Source organism: Artemia franciscana, chromosome 11 (genome assembly GCF_032884065.1).
Source record: "Artemia franciscana chromosome 11, ASM3288406v1, whole genome shotgun sequence".
Lineage (NCBI taxonomy): Eukaryota > Metazoa > Arthropoda > Branchiopoda > Anostraca > Artemiidae > Artemia > Artemia franciscana.
Window position 1 is genome coordinate 35,271,836 of NC_088873.1, and position 17,887 is coordinate 35,289,722.

The following is a 17,887-nucleotide window of genomic DNA, read 5'->3' on the forward strand; positions in this document are numbered from 1 at the left end:
ACCGAAGATTGTCCTTTTTGGCCAACCGTCTAGGGCTACACGGAAAGCAGGTCGTCCTTGTCTGGGTTGGGAGGATGTCATAAATAAAGATTGAAAGGAAATGAGAACATCCTTTGAGGGTGTAAAGAGGGAGGCTTTAAATAGATTAGGTCGGAGGAGGAGCGTGCGTAGCTGTGTTGGCATCAGGCGGCTTGGTGCTGGAGTGAGTTATTATTATTAGTAGTAGTAGTACTAGTAGTAGTAGTAATATCTTGTTAAGATTTCTCTGAAATTTCAGTTGACCTATTCTATCAATCTAAAAGGTTCAATTGACCCGAAAGAGGGCTAATTAAAAAAAAAAAAAAAACAATCACTGCTTACGAATTTGATACACATAGTAGATCAGACAGACTACAAAATCCAGCCATGTCGGAACGTTTAAAAATAGTAATGACGAGATTGATATTCAGTCGCCTTTGTTCAACTGTCAAACTTCATTTTGACAGTTTTTCCCGGTTGTTGGGTGCCTGATTTCAGGTAGCACAGAATTTAAGAAAAATATATCAAGGACGCTGGGAGGGCGAAACAAATTTTTCAAAATTCACGACATGTATCGACGCTTCTCGCTGTTACTTGTCTTCTAACCGCAGGTTAATGTGAACTTCTTTTCCAGCTTTTTCTCCATTAACTGTTTTTGCTTTAATTAGCCAGCTTCACGAGCCTTTTGATGACCTTATCGTTGCTTGAGCAAAATTGGAAGCAGCTTGGTCCTTTGGCTTTACAAATGAATCAAGTTATATATTACAAATGGGTTATGTCACTTTAATATACGAATTTTCTTTTCTACTTCGTTCACAGAAAAATCAGACTAGTGTTTCTTATGCTGTTAACTACAATATATGTAAAAAAAAATCTATAAGGATTGACTTAGACGTGCATAAAAAATGTGTACAACTTTAATTCTCCTCACTTAACGATTTCAAACCACTCTACTTATCTTTGAAAAATCAAAATAAATGTAACCCCAAAATAGGGCTTCTGGAGACCACAGTCCAAATTTGTGCGTCGCAAGGCCTTCTCCCTTGAGGAGGTAAATATAGACAAGAAACCACCATGGCTTTGAACTGTGTTGGATTTAGGTGAATTTTTGGTACGAAAAGTTATTGCCAGTAGCGGTAGCTGATACCTCCACAAAGGGAAAGGCTTGTTGATAGCAAGTCTCGAAATAATTTTGTAGGTAAAATAATGCACTCCAAGAAGTCAACACCATCCTCCTCCCCCAAGGAAAAATTTTGTTCCACCACTACCTTTTTTGTTCTATTTTCTATGTCACCAGCTCTATAATAAAACCAAATCTAGCTATGAATAACAAATGAATAGTTAAGATAGCATATTGGGAATTGGACTCTCTTATAGAATTGGAGGATCTGAGTTCAATCTGCTTTGTGGTAATGTTGGCGATTATGTATAGTTCGTTAATTTTTTTGTAACTTTGTACCTTCCCTCTACTAACATGTTCTTCCCCCTATATAAGTAATTCGAAGAAACGATTATAGAAAACGACTTCAGTTTCTCGTAAAACTAGACCAGATGTCCACATCTTTAGTATTTTTGGCCACATTTTCAACGCAACGCTGAACTATAGTAGCTGGCCATAGCATGTATTTGATGTTTTCAATAATTTGTTTTTATCAGACAATTTAACAAATAAGCATCATTAATGATAATTAAACCCTTTAAAAACTTATTTTGCATTCCAAAATTTAATACATGTTCAGCAATATATTCAGATTTGCCTTGATTTGTCATTTCACTCTCATCCTCATAACTTGAAGTAACCTCTTTTTTGTTTTGTTTGTCCATGGTAACTCATCTTAATGTTTTGAAATAATCTGAGACTGAGAAAATGACACACGTCACGTGCTTAATAACAAAATCTAAAACTGAAAAAACGACATACGCCACGTGCTTAATAATTTTTTTTTTGAAGAATACCACTGGATTCCACCTATTATCGCTACCGCAACTTTATCAACGAAACAAAATATTATTCTTAGTATCCACTTTAAATTTTTTGCACTATATTCCTTTCACGTTTACATTTTATAATTTATTTCTATACAACAATAATCCGCGGGTTATTGATTCCCGGCCCCTGAACGATTCTGTTGGACTATTTGGTAACATTCTCTGTTCGGTTGCAGTATTATACTATTAATAAAACTTTGCACTGGTATTTGCATAGAATTTCAAAAAAATGTTAGGAGAGTCAAGAATCAAAGTAAATCAAGACCGTTTTTTATATTTTAAAGCAGTAATATCTCGACATCGCTGAAAGCTTATCTTGCTCAGAAAATACATGAACTAAATTCTAATTCATGTGTTTAGTGGTATATTCCAACAAAGTATTGGAAAAATATTAGAAATTTTCAAATCACCGTAAATTTTTTAAATAATGTTGTTTTCAGCTATTGCTCAAAACTCTCCAGTTACTTAATTTTCTTAAAAAGTAATTTCTCAAAGGTCTACAGTACTTTTAAGAAAATCAATTTACCCTGTGTATTTTAGAGGGTATGGGCAATCGAACACAACTGGTTGTTACTGAATTTTGTAACAACGTAATTAAAGCAAAAATAGTTACCAGGGAAAAAAAACTGGAAAAAAGTTTACATTAATCTGTGGTTGGAAGACAAGTGACAGCGAGAATCCCGTATTTTAGTCGTAGGTGACCTATGACTCAAAAGCTTATTTTCGGCACTCTACTCAGTTTCATATTGAGCAGCACAAACTATTTGAGTGAATTTAAAGAACCGCACAGAAGCATTGTCACCTAATTACATAATTCGAGCATTAGCCTAGCAATGATTAACGAAAAAGAAACACGTCTTTAATCAATTACATTTATGAAGGTATAAACAACAACCACCTCGTTACTAAAAAGCTGGTGGTGAATCTAGAAGGGGAGGGGGAACATTGGAAAGGCTGTGGATTCACTTTATTATTAAACCCTCTATACCATTTGGGTAAATTTACACAATCAAGGTAGAATAATTTTTACTGATTACATAATTGGTTAATACTATTATCAGATTCATTCAATGATTTACAGAAAAAAGTAATACTGCAATAAGCTCATATGTATATTTTTGATAACGGCGATCTCGTCCATAGACTAAGTAGTTCAAAAACCAAAATGCGAAAACCTTAGATTTTCCAGTATGAATTTTGCTGAGTTTACCATTAATGAACTAACGGAGTTTACCATAACATGGTATTATCATTTACTATTACCATTACCAGTTTCTGCTTTACAATTAGCTACACTGCCTTACAATTTAAAAATAGTTGAAATTGTGAACTTTTGCATGGTTTATATTTTACTAAAATGGAAATTACAAAAATGTTGGTAAAAATAAGGTTGACAAGCGAAGTAAAGAATAATAAATTCCAAATGTATATTTTAGAAAAATTCATAACAAAAATTTTTGCAAATTTTTTTTTGACAGACACTAAAAAAACAGAACAGAACACTTAACTTGTACAACTTTATGCGCCATGAACATAGTCCTACCGATTATATAAAAGACAGAAAATAAATCTCCTAAAACAATATGTTAGGCAACGTATTTCACAAATATCCTTTAGGCTGATTTACAGAAAAATAAGAATAAAACTATGATTACTTAAAATTCATGTGGAACTGTGCAGCTACAATCTAATTTTGTTAATACCTCAAAGAAAAAAAAAATATCCCATATAATTTATATTTCAACAAGGAAAAAATAGAATGTCAGGTCATACACATCAAAGTCCAGAGCATCATGTAGCCATTCACAAAGTCAAATAATTATTATTAGCATCACCAACATCTTTCTTTTTTTATTTTATAATGAGGGGACACAACTGTGATCCTACCCTGTGCCTCATATTGCCAAGCAGAGACCAATCCACTGGGCCACTACCTGGTGAAAATTTCTTGTTTCGATTCAGAGTTGGTAGGATTTTCATATGGTAGGAAATAGGAAAGTGGAATAGGATTTGCAATAGGAAAGTGGCATTTCCATTCATTTTCTACCGTATATCAAACAGTTCATGGTAACGAACTGTAGTAAGGAGCGATCCGGCTCAATAGTAACCAAAATTCTAAAAACGGAATTTTGATACCAATATATACATCAAATGAATCGGATATTTACGCGATTTGAAATATATATATAAGTTTCATCAAATTTACCCATCAAAAGTTACGAGCCAGAGAATATTAGCCGTATTTTCCAAAAAAGGGGGAAACACACCCTAAAAGTCAAAAATTCTTAATGAAAATCCTACCATTCAGAGTAGCGAAATGTTTTTGAATGAAGCCGAATATTATGAAAAATCACACCAATTTACTGAAGCCGCACTCAAGGGAAGAGGGGTATAACTGGATTTGACCTAACCCCCCTTCCGAAAGTCTTGTCTGATTCGTAAAACATCCGATTAATAACAAAAATGCATATAAACAATTTTGGATGCGATTTTTAAAGATTTTTTTCGTAACGCTCAGGGATCTCTCCCCCCCCCCTCGACCAAAAATACCGGGTACGCTTTTGAAAGTTCTACTAGCTAGGATGAACCATCATGACAAATTATGGCATCATTACCCATATTATTTTTTAATTAGGATTATTTTTCAAAAGGCGGTCCCAGGCAGTCCCAGGGTCTAAAAATAAACCCCTTTCAATAAAATTTCAAATATGACTCTGTTGGCTTTTGCTTAAGAAAATATTTTAGCGAAAGAATAGAATAGCAAGGGATATTAAAGATAATCAAGAAAAACGGGTACCAATAGCTATAACAGATAAAAAGGAGTATTGACACCCTTGTTCGGGCAGATTATCTATTGCTTGCTAATTGGACCGAACCTTCGGTTTTAATTCGCTTGACGAAAATAAATTTAACAAAAGTAGCTTTAAAAAACAATCATTCTCTCTCTCTCTAATAAAAAAGGTTGTATTTATATTATTTGGAGTGGGGTGTAGACATACAATCTAAACACTTTGCAATTGTTGACGATGGTTTGGGCATGAAAGTACTAATCCTAATTAACCTGTTGGTAGCACTGAACTGATCAGGGTTAGTTCAATGAAGCTATTAAAATTTATGGATAAAAAAAGGATAAAGATCCTCGCGAGACATGGATGACATAAGGCGTCGACAATTGAACTTTATGACAGTTTGAAATGACATAAGGCAAAGGTCCTCTACGACATTAGGTCCCAGCACACTAGTTCACTTCAATAAGGCGCAAGGCGACGTGCCATTGCTTTCTGCTCAATTTATCCATTGCTACTCGCAGCAGCAAGCCACCTGAGGCCGACACAGCTACACAGGCCCTTCTTCCCTCAAAGACTTTGTATTTTATTTTATATAAATTATTGAAATTTTATATACATCATTTACTCCCTCCATGAAGTTCCCCCAACTGGATTGACAAAATATACAATTTCTGGCAGTCTATTTGATAAACTGACAGGTTTAGTAGTTTGTTTTTTTTCAAATTCATAATGACAAGTTTTTATTCTAGTCAATGTTACCGATTAAGGTTACAAGCAAAAGACTTTTACGGGGGGAGCAGAAATTGAATATTGCGAGGTATGTTATTGCTGTTTTTTTTTTTTTTTTTTTTTTTTTTTAGGGCTGAAAAAAAGGAAAATATCTCTAAAATAATAGAGCAGCACCGAAATTTTGAAACTTTATTTTAACATACAACCCAAAAGATCACGTCATATAGCCTTTGATCTCAAACTTTTGAACATATTTTTGTCCTAGTCATGGCTATTCCCTCCAACATTCTATTAGGTAATTATGACTCAGCCAATGTGAATAGAAGATAAAGATAAATTAGAAGGCTCTTGTAGAAATATAATTGATTTTCCGAGAAAAGTATCTTCTATGATTTTTAGGTCTAACAGGCAATCCGTGTGCAACTTAATAACTTAGAAGTCACATTTTGAATCATTCCCAGGTACGTAACTACAGTTACACCGACGACACAGCCCCTCGGAGATCAGTAAGAGATGTGCCTCAGATCCTAGGCGTCAGGTTGCCTCTAGACTTTATCGAACATTAAGGTATTGTATGAAAATAATTCGGAAAAGAAGGTGTTTTGTTAAAATTTTTGCAAAATCTAGGCCAAAAGCTTATACTACGACTATGATAATAATAGAAAAACATACCAGCATCAGTAACAAATTTTTGTCATATAAATTTTTTTTATTTAACAAGGTCCCAAATTTATTTTAAATATAGATTTTTGAAAAATATAACAACGTAGAGTTATATTTTTAATATGAAATTTGCTATATCGTCAAAGCCTCTAACGCTTTAAATGAAATGGCAAAATAGTCATGACCATAGCACAAACACTGCCCTCCTCCTAAAAGTCCCTAGAACCCAATGTCATAATTATTCCCACAGCACCAAGAATTTTCCAGTGATCATAAAACGATTTGGTCTCAAATACTCCAATGTAGATTTACTTTTTACGTCACAAACTAAATAATTAAAGGAAAAGTGATTTTCCTATTCATCTAGCCATTGTTTTCAATTCAATAAATACAAATGGTTACAATCATTAACCATTTCGTCTTTTTGAAAATTTAGAAACGGTGGAAATTCAAAAAATATACCATAATAATTCTGCAGAATTTTGCTGTACGTTTAACAGACCGGTTGCAGGTATCCAATTTATTTATGAGAAGTAATTTCCAGAAATAAAAGGACAGTTTTTTTTTAAAGATCTTGTATAAGAAAAAAGTTGGACTTTTTTTTTTTTACAAGAAAGTAAGAACGAGAAAATAGAATGTATTCTCCCCCCCCCCTCTCCACACACATACGAGAATCCTAAAATAGGATACCAGTCATTATATACTCCCAAGAAATTAACTGAGTTTTAAAATAAATTAATTAAGTGACATGATTCTAAAAATAAATAACTAGAATTATATTTACTTTTTATGCGTTAGTTATTAATTAAATGACAATGGCAATGTTTAAATTTAACTAACCGCTATTCGTCAATACCTAAACACTAAATGGAAGGGTTGAGTAAACTTCATGGTACAACTGTCATCTCGTGCGACTTTTGATGAAAAACAAAACTGACGCCAGATGCCCAGGCTGTCTTTAGGGCAAGATCGGGGATAGTCTTTTTATCAGAAGCATGGTGCCATTGAGATAAATCTGAGTTACAAGTTGCAGATTCTGGTGGAGATCGAACTTGGATACCTAGAGTACATCTTTTACACTTCAACCTGGAAAAAAAGAAACAATTTCAACTTTGTTTATATATTTGATGCAAATTATTTTATTAACAAAAAAAAACATTAACACAATATCTCAAAAAGAAAATATAAACCAAAAATTTTTCAAATCCCAGGAGCTAGAGGTGACCTAGTTAGAGCCAAAAGTACAATTATACCATTTTTTTGGCAGCCAATTAATGGAAAAGATAAGGTGAAGGTGGCACTTGGAATTTTAAAATGTTTCAAAAGTAGTTTTGTTTTTTGAAAGTTAGTGCCAGTGAGAGGAAGTGGGATGTAAAAAAAAGAGCTAGAGGAATATGGTTTTGAGGGTGGTACCCCCGACACTATAGAGATAAAACCAAAAGCGTGACCGATTTGGGGTTCTTGGACCCCCCCCCCCCTGCAAAATATGTAACACCAAATCTATGGGGTGGATCGCACACTAAGAAGTTGCATTTATTAATCAGAAAATTTCGATATTTAAGTATAAATTCTTATTCAAGAATGAAGTTGTGGTCATAATTCATGGATTCAAAGCCCTAAAATCTGCCAAGGCTGGGTAGAATAATGTCAACAATGTAAGTACTATTTATTCAGTTTTTATTCATTTTTACTTTTATGATAATATATGTATAATCTTGAATTGTTACTAGCCCAAAAATTGGTTATCCAGATTATTATTTACGCCTGGGATTAAAAAAAAGTTTTCTATGAAGTACATTTGAACGACATTTCTTTTCATAGTTCCAATTCAAACTGAGAAATCTATCAGCACAGGGCACCAAGTTTTTCACACCCCTCTCCAAAACAATTGCCATCTGAGATACTTCCGAGCATGAAGAAAGGCGACATGGCAGGGCAGTTCCACCTTTTTTCTTATGTCTTAATTCTTCCATCGTTAAATACACGTCAAGGTGTGGTAGCAAGACGTTTTTTTTTCTTCTTAGAGTGCCTTTCCTCTTTTTTTCTCTTTGGTCTTCCGTACTATCACAGTAATTTATTGAAGTATTTGATGTGTTCTGTATTTGTTTGTATTTGGCTACTTTTCTTTTTTCTTTTGTTTATGCTCTGTCTTCCTTTTTTTTGTATGATGGATTTTCAAATAAATTATTATTATTATTATTGTATTGTGAATTTCTAATACTATATATTAAATTAACTGAAAATCTCGCAAAAAAGATCACGATGGATGTCTTTTTTAGGACAGGGAGGGGGGAGAGAACCTGATACAAAACTTAATAAAAATACACGTAAAAACGAGGTTCTTAACGAAGTACTTTGATGACAATCGATGATTACTAATATTTTCCAAAATAATAAGCAAAAACAGTAGAGAATATAAAATACGGTAAGTACACAAAGAAACAAAATAATAACTGATGAAACTGACTTATTTATTCTATAACTGGTTCCAGTCATTTCTCCAGGTAATATTGTCCTGTAATAATTGTAATAACTGTAATGATTTTCACTCTAAATTAATAAGATGCAAAATTATTCCAACAGGACATGCTGGAACTCCTAAATGTTTTGATTAATTGAACTGGGAGCATATAATCGGCCCAAAAAACGGAGACAATTCTCAAAAACGTAGGGGGAAAAGCCTAAATCCAACCCCAAATCACCATCAATAAATAAATGAAACCATAAACGAACATTAATTACAATAAATGACCGAGTCAAACTCAAAACGAGCAAAAATTAACATGAGTAGTGCTGAAAACTCCCATGACTTCTCAAGACCAGAACATAATTTGCACTTTACTAAAAAAAATAAACCAAATGACCTTGGATTGTCAGTGTAATATACATAGGCTGATATTTTTCCTTAGAGTTTCAAGAATTATTTAATTATTAAGTTAAAACAGTGAAAATATTTAAGATGCATTTCGTTTCAATAAAGTGCAAATTATGTTCTTGTCTTGAGAATGCATGGGGATTTGTCAGTTTTACTTATGTCAATTTTTGCTCGTTTTGAGTTAAACTCGGTTATTTATTGTATGATTTACAAAAACAAATACATTTAAAATGTTTTAACTTTTTTAACTTTAAGAAATTATACGTTATTAAAACTTTCAGGAATATAGATCAGTATATGTATACTAAACTGAAAATCCACAGCTAATTTTTTTTCAGTAAAGTACAAATTATGGTTTGGTCTTGAGAAGGTATGGGGGTTGTCAAAGATATAATTTCTAGACCTTTCAACTACACTGAACAAAAGTGGCTATCTCAAAATTTTGAAAACATTTAAGATGTATTTCGTTTCAGTAAAGTGTAAATTATGTTCTGGTCTTGAGAATGCATGGGGGTTGTCAGCACTACTTTTGTTATTTTTGGTCGTTTTGAGTCTGACTCAGTCATTTATTGTAATCTCTGTTCGATTTTGGTTTCATTCTAAATATAAAAAGAGACTGGACGTTTTTAAAAGAAACATTGAATCAAATTTGGATATGAAAGAAGATCTTCAAATTTCCAAGCAGCTTCGTCAAAACCGTAATCTTAATTGAACTGTTAAAACCAATTTACGTCAATTATACAAAACTTGGTGCAGTCCTTCCGGTTTACTTGCCAACAGCAATCCAATTTTTCGACGCATTATTAAATCCTTAATCATTTTTACATAGGCGCAAGGCAATTATAATAAATGAAGACTTTTTCAAGACCCGAACTTACCGCAAATAACCAAAAATTAAAACCGAACTTATCTGTCATGAGAATCACTTATAATTTACTGATCAAGCAAAAAATGGAACGAAAGATGGAATTTTCTATCTAATTTCAATGAGAGGTCCTTCTGTTAAATGAGAAATCAAGGAGGAACAATCAACCCCAAATTTCTCTTCTTCTTGAAGAATATCTTTGAACTAAGCCTACAACATGGGTCCTGATGGATGACCGTTCCCCTCTTATTGCAGGAAATAATAATTGGGAGTATAGTAGAAGATAAACACATATCCTCTCGGGGACCGTAGCCCCGAAATTCTAAATTTTCCCGTGTTTCTGGCACCTCTTGTTGAAATTATCAAATAGTTTATCTATTTTTGCCCACTCCCCCCACCCCCAAAAATAAATTCTATGTAAGTCCCATCCTTCGGATACATTACAAGAATAATACGTAATCTACTACTACTACTAACATCTCACCGCAGCATCAAGCCGCCTGAGGCCAACACTGCTACGCACGCTCCTCCTCTATCCTAATCTATTCAAAGCCATCTTCTTTACACCCACACAGGAAGTTCCCATTTCCCTTAAATCTTTCTTTACGATATCCTCCTATCCCGACCGCGGACGACCTGCTTTCTGTTTAGCCTTAGTCGTTTGGCCGAAAAAAACCTCATCTTTTCAGCTTTTTACGCCCTATAATAGATTTTTTGTCTTATATATTCTAGTTTCATATATTTCTTTATCAGCGAGGGAAAAACAGTTACCTATCATGAGTATCACTTGTAGTCTGCTCATCAAGCTTGAATAATTCTCTCAATTCGGCTAAGCTGAAATGTCTTTCAACATCTTCTTCTTGATCAACAACACACGAGCTTAATGCTTTCTTATGGGCTTGTCGCTGAAACATCTTCTCTTCTATAGTTCCAGTCTATAAATCAAAAGATAGCGTGAAGTATTTGCAAAGAACAAATTTGAAAAGTTGAGCACCCTTACTGCAAAATTATGTTTCTAACTATAAAATACATGGACTTTAAAATATAGAACTGGATGATTCCTCACTGAAATATTAAATACAGTCCAATCAAAACTACCGCCATCTATAGAGTCTCCCATGAAGAAAAGACGTGAAATGCTTCTAGAACAGTTAAACATAACAAAAATAGGAAAGCTTGCTATTTTGCTAATGGGTTTCTTATATATACTAAATTCTCAGATGAAATATATCAAGATCGTAACTCTTTTTCTTCTCTTTTTTTTCGTGGAGGAATGGGGGGAGGGGATTGCACTTCTCAGGCATTATGTTTCTCAAACAAATTAAATTTTGGATATCAAAGTTTACATTAAATTTATAAAGTATAAAGTACTTCCTTCAACTGCATGGTTTGCAAAAAAAAAAAGAAAAAAAAAGAATATGAATAAAATTAGAACGAATTGAAAAATTGGATCAAAACGGGGTGAGTCAAAATTTCAGGAACATGTTTACGACTTAAGGCCTGAGAAGGTTTTATTTAGTTCCATCCTCGACCACTTTTCTACACCCAATATAAACTCTGCATGAGGTTGGGAATTCATGTGCTAGGTGGATGAAACTTTCAGGAATGGATCCGAAGCCAAAAGTAGGGTCTCAACAGCGCTTTTCAGCAATCAATTCCACTCTTTACCAACTTGTAAGTCATAAAAATTTATAACATAAGGGTCCTAAATTGAAAAAGTCTTAAATCTTTGGGACCACTTTGCCAAAGCCTACAAATCAAGAGATGCAGGAACGTACATAGGGGTACGGGGACCTGGCTCCCCAAAAATACTGAATTTTCTTCTATTTCTGGGTACTTCTTATTGAAATTAGCAACAACAAAAGAGTTGTTTTTTTATTATAACTTAGGACCGTTAAGCGAATTTCTGAAAGAAGGCATCAAATTATGCAGAGAAAAACGTCCAAGCGACGTCGCTAAGTGAATTAAAGCTTTAAAATTTTGATTATAATTAAAATTAAAAAGAAACAGATGAGCACACTCTAAACAGTTAGAAGTGAAAAGGAAATTTGGGAATCTAATAGTTTAAACAGAACGTGTTTGGCCCAAATATCTCAATTTACAAGTCTTTAATGTCTTGCTCAAAAACATCCAGGAAAAACTTTTGAGACAATTGCCCTATTTAGTAGGCAAATAGCATTACAAGTAAATTAGCACACGACATTCACACGAGATTAATTATTTTATCAAGCAACTAATGATTTCGTAATTTATTGGTGATCACATTTCATTAATACCCCCCCCCCCCCAAAAAAAAAATATAAAACCCCGAAGGCTTCCGCATTTCTAAGAAAAGGCTGTAATGACAACCGCACTGCCTTTCCGTCATTTATGAACCAAACTGTTCAATAAAAACTGTAGAGCTGTATCAAGATAATGAAAAGTAGATGTTTCGAAACGCTCAAATATTCTGGCTATAGGACCAATAGCTATTTGTTTTAATTTGTTTTTCAAGAGACGTTTTCAATCAGGATCTCTTTGATGGTATGTGTTTAGTTTTCTTTTATTTCTCTGAGAACAACTATTGGTTGTATAGCCGGAGAATTTAATTATAGTTTAATTTGGCAGTCTTTTGACCATTAAAAAGTTCATGTATACTGAATTGTTCTGGTCTTCCAAAAAATAGAATTTGTTTTTTAAACAAATAGGGAGTGGGGGAAGTATTATATCACAATTAAGGTTATATATCTAATATTAAAGTTAACATAGGGAAATACTTACAATAGCTAGCCAATATTTTGACATTAAGTTTGCTTAACGTCTTTTTCAAAATCCAGAGGACGGGGGATTTTTTTTGGTGGATTTTTTTTTTAAATGAAAACATAAAAAAAGGACATATTTCAAGGAGATTTCCAGAAGGGATTTTCTTTTAAATCTAGGGGGCTAAAAGTCTAGGGGGGGGGGTAAAAAATCTGTGAGGAGCCATGAGAAAACTATTAGGCTTGCTAAAATTCAAGAGCGATTTGCCATTGGGAAGTGTACGTACAGATTTTTAATCTTAGAATTGTTGCACTAACTTAACCGCCATTCCATTTTAATTTCATCCAAAGAAGATGTTCTTGATCCCATGCACAAAAATAGAGACGATTCAACGAGCCAATTACTTCTAAAAACCTAAAAACAGCAAATAACCGATGATAATTTATGGCTACCTGATGATATTACTAACAAAAGTCATGTGATGAGACGATATGATCCAATTATGATACGTCTATACACGAATAAGATTAAACTATCTTACCTCTCAAGAACATGGTGGTAATTTAAATAGCAGAAAAAGAAAAAAAAGCCGAAGAATAAAAAGCCATTGCATCAATGAATGACCACAGTAAACAATATATAAAACTTCAATTTTCTGTAGAACAACCACACGACTCACTCCTTGGCGCATAAACTGTGAATTGCTTCAGTTAACTTAAAAAGTATAAATTTTAGAAGTCATATTATCCAGTTCGTTCAAACAGACAAATAGTCAAGGAAAACTTCCAATCTCAAACCAGGTACAAAATTTTTTAAAAATTAACATAAAAGGCAACAATCGATTTTTGATTCGTAGCAGCTCAATGTCATCATCATCATAAAAAGAGCAAATTCAAGTCACAGGTGAAGAAAGATATGCACAGGTCCCTTAAAGTCCCTTTATAAGCTCATTCTTGAGTGTAATAAGTTTGGCTTCAATATATAATGAATATTTTTGCCATATTTTAAATACTTCAAAAAAAAATTAGTTGTCAACACTGTAAGAAAATTTCAGCAGGACCATAGGCTTGATCCATTTAGGATAATTTGCTTAAACAACTAAAATATGATAACAAAAAAAGAAAAAACCAAAGAACAATCATGTAACCGACTTCATAGTGTATGATTGTAATTCACTTTAATTCATCAAATTCTTTAGATCGTGTAGTTCCAATAGTGTTTTTTTTTTTCGAGACTAGTAAAAAAAAAAAAAAAATCTCTTTTACAGATTAGCCAGTGAAAAAGTTAAAAATGCCAGTGAAACGCCAATTGGACTACTGTTCAATTCATATAAACACGCTGTCATATTCTTTTGTCAAATAAAATCAGCACGGCTTCACTGCTTCAAAAGGACTTTTGTCACATTCTTGTCAAACTGAGGATTAAACTGACAATCAAACGGATTATTGTGTCAAATAGGGCCTAAGGGACACACCAAGCCCTTCAACCCAGCCAGTCCTATGTGCTAGTTCAATCTATTATCCCTTTTTTATTGGTGCCCAAGAGACTCATAATCTTCAATATTTTCTAAGAATGTCCTATTTCAACGTATCTTGGTAACAGAAGTAGTTGAGACTGGAACTTCTAACATCAAAATTGTTCTTGATTTTGATACACAAGACAACTATTTATCAGATGCATTCAAAAACCTTATTTAATTGGTAACAAAAAGTCTTAACACACAGCCTGGCACGTAGTTGGGGGGATTGCCCTCTAGATTTATTGTCCCATCTTCCTTAGATTTGAAGATTTCGTATTTTCGTTGAACAATACTTTTATTGATATTTTCACTACAAAGAATCGGAAAACTGGCAAAATTACCCCTTGGTTTTGATAAATACATTTTACCCCCCCCAACCTATTTTAACGAATGGACGCCCCTGTACCAACCTTCATTGTTTAATTAATGCCGATTATAGCCAAAACCTCTGTAGCCAATCATGAACATGGTACCCATGGGGAATCTAAGTCGTATTATGAAGTGATTTATTGTAAGTGATATTTAATAATTATCCCCATTTGAACGTTTATTTGTCCGTCATAGAAAGGCAGTGTGGTCTGGGAAAAGGATACCTAATTTAAGGTATTACGTAAAAAAACTAAATCGTATTGGATGTCTCAATTTAATTTTACTGATATTTGTTGTTATTTAATACAAGGTTCCAGAAATCTGGAATACATTTTTCACTTTTTGAAACCCAGTAATTTAAGTTTTACTGCATTTGTTTCATTGAGATAGGGATGGAGAATATTCAGAGGGTTTCTTAAGCCGAATTCCCCTATTGTGTGCAAATTCAACGGGAGAAAATAACCTAATAATTGACTGAAAGGACTCACAGCTAAAAGACGATAAATATAGCAGTGTTTCTTCTGTCCGTCCCTCCAAACACGAGCCATTGCTTGATCATCATTGGCCGGATTCCAATCTGGATCAAACATAACCAGCCTATTAGCACCAATTAAATTTAGACCACACCCACCGGCTTTACTGCTCAACATGAAAACGAAATCAGAACTGATTGGGTCATTGAACTTTTCAACAATCTAGAATTAATAAAACGGATGTAAACTAGAGAATAAGAAAAAAGAGCAAAACAGGAAATAAGAAAAAAAAAAAACAATTCCAATAGTAGTAGAAAAGAAATTAAAATAAAAAAAATAAATCAGCAGCCAACAAAAATATAAGCTTGCGAGAACGTGCTACTAAACAACAACAACGAAAAAACACAAAATCAATAATCAAATGAGCGTGATTAAATGAACTGAAATAATCTTTCTTTATTATTATTTTAAAAGTTAGCTAGTGAAACCATACAACAAGTTAAACATAAACAACCGAATGCAAACAAGACGTTACTGTTATCAAGACAGGGAACAGTTGAACCTTTTTTTTTTCACAAAATAGAATCATCTCAAAAAAAATTAAAATGAATCTAAATTAAGTTAAACCAATCCCCTTTAATCCGTTTCAAAGGCATACTTACCCAGAAACTCTATTCGTAACCCACATTTGAACTGATAGTAAATCATTGTTAGATAGATTAAGCAGCTCAGATAACTGAGGACTTTTTGAAGATCGTAACAAGTAAATCAATATAAATAATCGGCTACATAGCTAATAGTATTATTCAGCTAAATTGAAGAAAAAAGCAACACATAAATATCTCTAGAGATATCTATGAACATTAGCATGATTACAGTTATATAGCAGAGGATTCATACAAGAATATATCGACTTTTAAGGTGTCAAATATCATTAATCTATTTTTATAAATAACATAACGCCGAACTTCACAATCTCAAGTATTTTGCATTTTAACCTTAGGGGCATAGAAATAAATCTTAGGGGGAGGGGGTGGAATTAGTGAGATTTTCAACGAGGGGACAGTTGATGGGGGTTTATAGGTCCTTCCAACAGAGGAGACCTCCATTCCTCTACATGTAGATAGGTCTTTGTTCCCTTCCATTTCGACTTACTGTCGCTTTTCTGCCCCTCCGCAAAATACTTTGTGACGTTTATAGTATTTATATAATCAAATGGATTTAAAACGTTTTTTTTTACCATAGAGAAAAGTAAATGAATCTACAAACCAAAAATATAATTATCTAAATTAAACACATGTATAGAAGAAAAATAACAGATGATGTCTATAAAAAAGAAAATGCATCTATATTTTTTTTTAATTATAGATTTCTTCTATAAAAAAAATGTATCAATAATTGTTTTTTTCTAACTACCTAAATAGAAGAAATCCATTAAAAAAAAAAAAAATCAAGTCCTTGTATAAAAAAAATAACTATGGACAACATTATTTGTGCCATCTATTATCCAACTAACATTAACCAATAAGTAGTAAAAAAAAGACGAAACTTACCTTTGCTCTTTTCTTTATAGTCATTGATCCATCAAGTCGTACATACTGATAGTTTCTGAGACTACATAGCCTTTGGAACAAGTCTAAAGTTTGTGTGTAGTTGGAAACGAGCACAACTTTGTCTCCTGTTCGCTTTATCATCGCCAATAAACAATCAAGGACACAGAGCTTTCCGGACAATTCAGGTACTAGTTGCCTGTAAAACAAAGTCAGGTTATGATAAATAAGAATGAAAACAGACTCTGAAAATGACAAAATAGGTTAACAGTGATAGTAAATGGAAAAACAAAACAAAAATGCATTGAGATTTTAATAAAATTGTTTTCTCACAGAATCTGTCAGAGGACCATCATGGCTGTAGAATTGCAAGCCTAGTTGACAGGAGGCCCTGGTTTAAATCAAACCACCACTAGCTGTATCTTTTTATAATAAATATAAAATAGATACAAAAATTAGATACAAAAATGCTCCCAAAACTCAGAATTGATTCTGCAGCAATTTGAAACAGCTGTATCATGATTCTCAGACATGTTGAGCTTGAAGGCGTAGTTTTCATTAGGCTCTCTCACATGTTTTGGGAAAGTTTTTCTCTTTTTTTCCAAAGTTCCGCAACTAGTCAAAGATTGTACAAGACAATAGGCACAAAAAAAACAAAGTGTATATGTTACTGTGAATGTTCGAAATCTGGTTGATGTCGATATTCACCGGCGAATGTCCAAAATTCCTTTTTCTGTGCTTGGATTCGATTAGGTTTGCGAATCAGCTTTTCTGGTCAAAAATCTAACCCAACCTAACCTTTCACCGTCAAACCTTGCATGAAACTAAAAAAGTTGACTAGCAACGCCGACCAAATCCAAGGAGGAAAAAAAGTATTTTGTACATTCGTCGGTGGATGTCGACATCCACCAATTTCGGAAATTCACAGTAACATATATATTGTAAGAGCCGAAAAGAAAGTTTGTACCCTTCTCCCAAACAAAAAACCGCTTAGCACTCTCCCCCCCCCCTAAAAAACGGGAAGTTTCAATCAATGACCGAGCTGGGACAGAAAACTTGGCAAACTTCCCATACTACAAATCAAATGCATCATTTTTTAACAAAACCTACTAACTACATGCATTCTCTACGATGGATATAGTCACTCGCCTCTAGATAAAAACAAAAACCACATGTTCTCTTCTTAGCATAAAAAACAAACTGACTATCATCTAATTGAAAAAGTCTCTGGAGAAACTGTTACCTGTTCTATGGTATAATGCCGTATTTTCCAGATCAACTATTGGCTGAAAAGTCTAAGCACATTTTG

The 17,887-nt window shown here is 33.4% G+C and overlaps 1 protein-coding gene across 1 annotated transcript in view; it reads right to left on the reverse strand.

Annotated features, from left to right (window-relative positions):
• Window positions 1-3,420: 3,420 nt before the first annotated feature.
• The window catches only part of LOC136032606 (DNA repair and recombination protein RAD54-like), a gene marked incomplete in the record, with an annotated part of 43,940 nt that continues 29,473 nt past the window's right edge, over window positions 3,421-17,887 (reverse strand). Inside the window, 4 exon segments of the mRNA XM_065712876.1 lie at window positions 3,421-7,274; window positions 10,700-10,863; window positions 15,044-15,250; window positions 16,582-16,777. Coding sequence (XP_065568948.1) covers window positions 7,076-7,274; window positions 10,700-10,863; window positions 15,044-15,250; window positions 16,582-16,777 — 766 coding nt within the window.